Source organism: Monopterus albus, unplaced genomic scaffold, assembly GCF_001952655.1.
Source record: "Monopterus albus unplaced genomic scaffold, M_albus_1.0 scaffold174.1, whole genome shotgun sequence".
NCBI lineage: Eukaryota > Metazoa > Chordata > Actinopteri > Synbranchiformes > Synbranchidae > Monopterus > Monopterus albus.
Window position 1 is genome coordinate 1,378,361 of NW_018128054.1, and position 6,616 is coordinate 1,384,976.

General features: G+C 41.9%; 1 protein-coding gene across 1 annotated transcript in view; it reads right to left on the minus strand.

Annotated features, from left to right (window-relative positions):
* The window catches only part of LOC109969495 (testis-expressed protein 2-like), a 10,013-nt gene extending 5,481 nt beyond the window's left edge, over positions 1 to 4,532 (minus strand). Inside the window, exons 1-2 of the mRNA XM_020616414.1 lie at positions 4,254 to 4,532; positions 5 to 1,264 (exon numbers count right to left, since the gene is read on the minus strand). Of these exons, the coding sequence (XP_020472070.1) occupies positions 5 to 1,148 (1,144 nt within the window). The 5' untranslated portion in view covers positions 1,149 to 1,264; positions 4,254 to 4,532. The remainder of the gene's footprint in view (positions 1 to 4; positions 1,265 to 4,253) is intronic.
* Positions 4,533 to 6,616: the final 2,084 nt, after the last annotated feature.

Consider the following 6,616-nt stretch of genomic DNA (forward strand, 5'->3'; position numbering starts at 1 on the left):
CTGAACCGAGAGTCCTTGTTACATCTGGCAACTGAGTATCGTGGGACAAACATGAACACGACCACCAGGCCCAGTATAAAGCCACATCCGATCCCCACAGACAGACTGGCTACATAGGAGGGCAAGGGCAGCACAAAGAACCCAAAGGTGAGAAGTCCCACAGGGATGAGCCAGTGAAGAGGCAGTGATGAGGCAGGGACTGTGCCTCGAAGCTGGCTGTAAGTTTTATGTTGTGTCCCTGTGGAGCCTTTCTGGAGCTCCATGGCCTGAATCATGTCTCCATAAGTATGGATCTCCAAGCGGCTGTCTCTGCTATGGGTAGGATGTTCTGGGGACACAGAGGATTTTATTAACGAACCCTTTTGGAGTCTTCTCAGAGGAGCATTACACACACCTTTGTGCTCACCATCAGTCCACCTCCGGTACTTAAGGTCTGCATCTTCACTACTCACCTCTCTTCCACAGCTACCTTGGGAGGTCAGGGAGTCTCCCGTACCAGATGCCCCCCACTGCTTGGAGATGCCAGAGCTTTCATCACCCATGATCTTACTCAACATGCTCAGTGGTTCCTGCATGGCCTCAGAGAACTTCCTCCGTGTGTCCTCGAGCTCAGCAATCAGCGAACTGCCTCGAGCTTCAATGGGAGACATGCTGCCAGTGGAAGAAGGTGACGTCCAGTCACCATTCTCATGGAGTCCTCCTGCTTCTGACCTGGCCTCTGGGATCTTTGGCCGGGTAAGCTGCTTCAAGGGATGCAAATGTAGCTTAGAGTCAGACTTGGAGAGGTTGACCTCTGGCTCAACCTGGCAAGAGATCTCAGTGCTCAGGGACTTGACCAGGCTGAGGAGAGGCTTGCTTCTTAGAGAGCTACTCTCCCTCAGCTCCAGGTCTGTGGAACAGGATTTTACCAAGCTGGTGGTGACAAGCAGGTCTGCTGATGATGCTGACAGATCAGCTAAAGATCCTGGGGAGGATGGAGAGTGAGGCAGGAAGCGGGGTTTGGCGTGATGGTCTTGGCTCGGATCCAAATCAATCCCCAGAGTGAAATCAGTCCGACTCTCCCTGGTTTGTGGTTTGTCTTTTGAGAAGGCCACGGTTGGGCCCTCATCGTGGTGGTCCAGGCTGAATATGAGCTTGCTGTCCTCCATGCTGGCTGTCAACTACGTGCTATGTGATCAACCAAAATGAGTAGCAGACTTCCATAACATGGAGGAAGGTGCTAACACTGGTAGTCCACTTGTTGGGTACCTTGTCATGTCAGATGCTGGAAATGTAGAGAGAAACCAGAAACATGTAGTTATATTAGCTATATGTAGTTATATTTATACTTTTAAATTCTAGCAACATATTTTTAATGACAACATAATATACTGTATATCTAAGACTAGACCTCTGTGCTACTTCTGCTCTGATGTCAGTGTGTCCTTCCTCTTTTTTCCCTCCTCTTTAATGCTTATGTTAGTTTATCTTCACTTTTACCTTTTACCTTTTCTTCCTAATTTCCTCTGCTCTCTTTACTTTGTCCTTTTTACTGTTCATCTGCAGGCATACAGGGAACTTTGTGTGTTTCAGTCTGTGTGCGCTGTCAGAGTTTGAGGTTAGGTAGGGTTGGATGAGTACTTTGTTTCTGGAATAATCAATGGGGCTGTGGGGGGGATGACTCATGCCTGACAGCAGTCTTCTTCTCTTGTCATTGTAAAAGATTTTAGTTATGACAAGTTGCTTGGATATGATAAATACTGTTACTCATCTGTGTCTTTTGCCCAGATTCATCCACATGGTTCAAAGATTCAAAACAGCAACTCTTCAATCACACGCTCACTCCTCTAAACTCAGCTACCTGAGCTTTGACTGAAGAAAACACAGGAGACTAAACATTGTCATTGACAGCAGGTGCTTGTGTTGATGGTGAAAGTGAACATATGCTGCTGCTTCCTGTGCAGAGCATCAGATGTAAAGACAAAGTAATGCACAAGCATTTGACAAAGCACTAAATATACTGCATTCACCATCAGCTCCATCTGTGTTTGTGTAACCAAGCTTTTCATAACTGAACGGTCTCACATAGATAATACAGGGGATCGTACATTTTGTCTGGTTATCTTCAGTCAGATAATGTTTTTTGTGTTTGTTTTTTCAGAGACACATACAACTAACCATCGTCACACTCAGTCAACCAGTGCAGTACATATGGGGCATCCAGCTAAAAGCTAATTTTCAGCCCCTGTCCCTAGTAATCTGATCTAATATGACTTGGAGCTCAGTTACAATTAGTTAATTAGGCTGAAACTGCTCCCTGTCATAAATATAACTAGGCAAACAAACTGTCAACAAGGCCCTACCCACAGTCTACTGCGTCTTTGAAAGCATAACAATTAGACACTCCATTGCTAAATCATATTTCACAGACCAATTCCCTTAGAGTCAACAGCTGCAGTAGGGTCCAGACAAAAAGTGGATTAACTATAACGTTCCCTATTAAACACATGGGACATCAATTAAATCTGACCAATGGGCAGTGTGTCTTTCAGTTTCGTATAAAGATACACTGCCATTCATTTGCACCAGCTAACTGAATCCTTTCAAATTAGTTTTACAAAAAAGCAATATAAAGGTAAGATACTTGAGCAAAGGTTGACCATGAACCTGTTTGTTGTAACTTGTACTCCTGACCTGAATCAAACCTTTTTAAGGCCACACGTAGTCATTTGGTTCTATATATTTGAACTTTCCAATTGACTCCTGCCTTATTGCTCTGCTCCTCTACACACTGTTCATAAGGAGATATATTCATTTTTAGCATTAGCCTACTGAGCTGTTTGTCAGACTCAAATAACTAAAGGTGCTGCTCTGCCAGTGCTAAACCCGATCCAGAGAGCCCTGCATCACCCTAATCGATTTCTGCTTTCAAGTCTGTTTGGATTGGTTCATGCTGACAGGAGGAGGAAAATCTCTGCTGCTTCATGGAATATGGACAGCAATGTGGCAGCTTTCCACTGAGAACTGTGTGTGAATTTCTGCAGAGGTAAGAAGGACACAGGAAAGCCTGAAACCCACTGTGTAGTGCATCCCTTGAGAGTGGAAAGTGGAGCAGATATTGCTTTTATATTTAGAAGAACTGTTAAATGTTGTTAAACATTTATAACTGGGAGGCCCTATACCAGGTTCTGGAGTGGGCAGGTGGGAGAGTAATAATGATCCACAGAAAAACGGAGCTGAAATTGAACTATAGGTAGCCTGTTATTATCTGGTATAAAGACTGAAGGTTTTAGTGGTTATCAAAATGGCTTATATGGAAATGATATCAAATAGCCTAATGTCTATTTACTTAATGGCACAGGTATATTCAATAGTCTGCCAATCACTTAAAATGGGTTAAATGGAGAAAAGGAAATGAAGTGACCAGCAGCAGAAAAGCCCTGATATTCCTGATGTTGAGATTGACTCCTGTCAAAAGTCATTTTCCCCACTTTGCCCTCTTCTTGACCTTTCTGTCCTTCAGCTAAACAAGGCCAACTGGACAAATAAAGGAGAGATTTTTTTTCTTCATATTGGTGTGCTTTATGAGGTCATGTTCGGACTGAGCCTGGCATGCACATTGTACACAAGATCTTTATCTCCATGGCAATCTTGTGCTTAATCCTGTCCTAACAATACCATTTGACGCAGTGACTGACACAGTTGGCAATTCTCTATGTTTGTCTGTGTCACATCTTAGTGAGTGATTGACTGTTTATGGACAATGAACGCTAAACGTTTCACCAGGATGTAGTACAATTGATTTGATTTGATTTGATTTATTCTTTCAAGCATGTAAAGACAGTTGATATGACAACACACATAATTTTACACATATCCAACAAATGCTAATCCAATATCAATTTGCTTATACCTAGAACATGCTTGAATGGAGTAGGAAGAAGTCAGACTTATCCAGTCCTACCCCATGACATCATCTTACCATCATTGGTTTGCAAGCAGTAAATAATTCTCTTCTACCCACACAAGTAATATACTAAAAAATTATAACAGTGTTAACATTCTTACATAATTACATTCTTAAATAATTATCTTCTACACCACACAATCTCAAAGGATGTCAAATTCATCACTGTGTTGCCAGTTGCCACTCTTTCAGTCTTCACCTGTAGAAAAATTCACAAGCACTATATTTGAAAATCTGCAGCATGGGTCAGGGCCCCTACACAAAAACCGACAATGTGCTGCAGTCAGTAAAAACAAAAAGCACTCACCTGAACCTGGCACCGCCTATTTGACCAGCTGCTTCTGTGACATCGGTGGCAGAGATTCGTGATAAAAGGCATCGGTTTGTGCAGAAATGCGGCTGCAGTGATCACTGTATATGCAGCATCTTGCAGTGAGCTGCACGCACGGAGATGCGCACCGGCTACAGGCAACCGATATTCAGTCAACTTTACTCGGATCGTAGCCTGTCTTCGTCGCAAAATCTCCAAAGTCCTTAAAAGAGCTTATTGAAATAAATAGTTTGCCTTTAAGGTAAACGTGTCAGTAATGTTGCTACGGTTTGACATTCCGCTTCAGCCCAACACAGAATAATGTGATCACTGGAGTCCTGGCTGCGGACTGGACAAAACTCTAATCCAGATTGGATTTGAGCTGCGAATAGTTGACAGGGCGACTCCTCCTCTCTGCTTTCGCTCAGCGTCAAAACAGCCTGAGCCAAACTCTCCTCCTCTGACACAGCAGTCCTGTACACAGACTTAGGTAATTGCAGGGCCAAGCCAGCTGGTGTTTAAAAGCAGCTTATTTAAAAGCCAAAAGTTTTTTCATTAAATATAAGGGAATGTCCTGACATCTGTATGGGATACAGAATTTCTCCAGTAATTCATTTTGTTCCATTTTTACCTTTTTTTTTTTTTTTTTTTAACAAATCTATGAATAGTAGGCTATCTGACTAAAGAGATTTAATTGTGTTTCTAGCCTATGGGAAATTCTGTAATCCTGTTCAGAAACTTTGTATACGAGACTGAGAGCGGGCTAATAAATGTATAGTGAAAGACCAAAGAGAAGAAAATAGTTGCCTTTTGGCATTTAGGATGTGCATGGACCATCAGGGCTGCAGGGGAGCAGCATTTCAGGCACTGAACTACTGCACTGTGCACCCTATCAAACATGGACCTTTTAAGGACATGTTAATACACGTAGATTCCCAGTAGCACAATATGTTCTTGGGAAAAGGTAGAAGTTAGAGGTACTGCTGTCTGCAGTGACTGCATTTGACATTCATGCTTGGATAATCAGTGGTCTACAGCATGTTCTTACTTGCAGTTTGAAGGTTGATGCACTGTGATCTGAGTTCTCTGGAGAAAAGAGTAAAAACAGCTATAGTTAATGTTACAGTAATCCCAGATTCTATTTCTATGTTATGCTGATACAAGTGGAATTCAGTACCTTTAGAATCTCAAGTGTGAGCCCTTAGACACATGTCCTTTCCACTGATACTGACTTCACACTACTGCTACCTGTACCTATTAAAGGGAGTCCCAGTTGTCCCAGTAAGAAAGCATAGGGGTCACCAGAAGGGTGAGACAGTGCTTTTGCAGAGCGTGTAGCTGTTTTTAGACATACCATGATCATCTCTCAGTATCACCTAATGTTAGAGAAAACTGTGAACATTACGTGCACTTCAGTCCAACTCAGGAAGAATAATATTAGTGTGACTGCTGCCATCTGTTGGCCAAACCACAGAAGAGGAAATCACTCTTGTAGAGCAGCAGGGTGATGCATTTGCTTCCCCTCACACAGAGGAGCAAACATTAACTCCTATCCACAGATTGTAGAAAGGCTTTTTACTGCCCCATTGTTAGGATACAATGCACTTATGCTTGTTGACAAATGTACAATGGAGAATAAGAACTTATTTTGATGACTGATGGTTCATTAGATCTTTGTAGGTTTCTCTGTCTTTGCTGATCCTTAAAAGCTTCATTAAGAGGCTACTGTAAATTAGTACATGATGCTGAACTTGGCAAATGGTTGAAAATTCTATAAACATTTAGCATGTCAGACATAAACAATAATTGTGGAAAACAAACTGACTGATTGGGAGATTCTGATTTAGATTCTGGGTGGTTTCCATAACTACCAGATACTACAATTCCCATAATGCAATCCAATGGCATCTTTCATTAGACTCACACTCTTTTTAAAGCCCACACTTCCAGTTTGTATTGCAGAATTTCAGTAAAAAAATTGTGTTAAGTCCCTGAAATTATCAGGTTATTTTATAACCTTATTTAATAAGCTTGGAAAGCTCCTTCTGAGCCACAGAGAACTTACATTGATTGTCGCAGCTGAAAAATGAAATATTCAGTCTGCTTGAACAACATACAGTGCCTTGCGAAAGTATTCGGCCCCCTTGAACTTTGCGACCTTTTGCCACATTTCAGGCTTCAAACATAAAGATATAAAACTGTAATTTTTTGTGAAGAATCAACAACAAGTGGGACACAATCATGAAGTGGAACGAAATTTATTGGATATTTCAAACGTTTTTAACAAATAAAAAACTGAAACATTGGGCGTGCAAAATTATTCAGCCCCTTTACTTTCAGTGCAGCAAACTCTCTCCAGA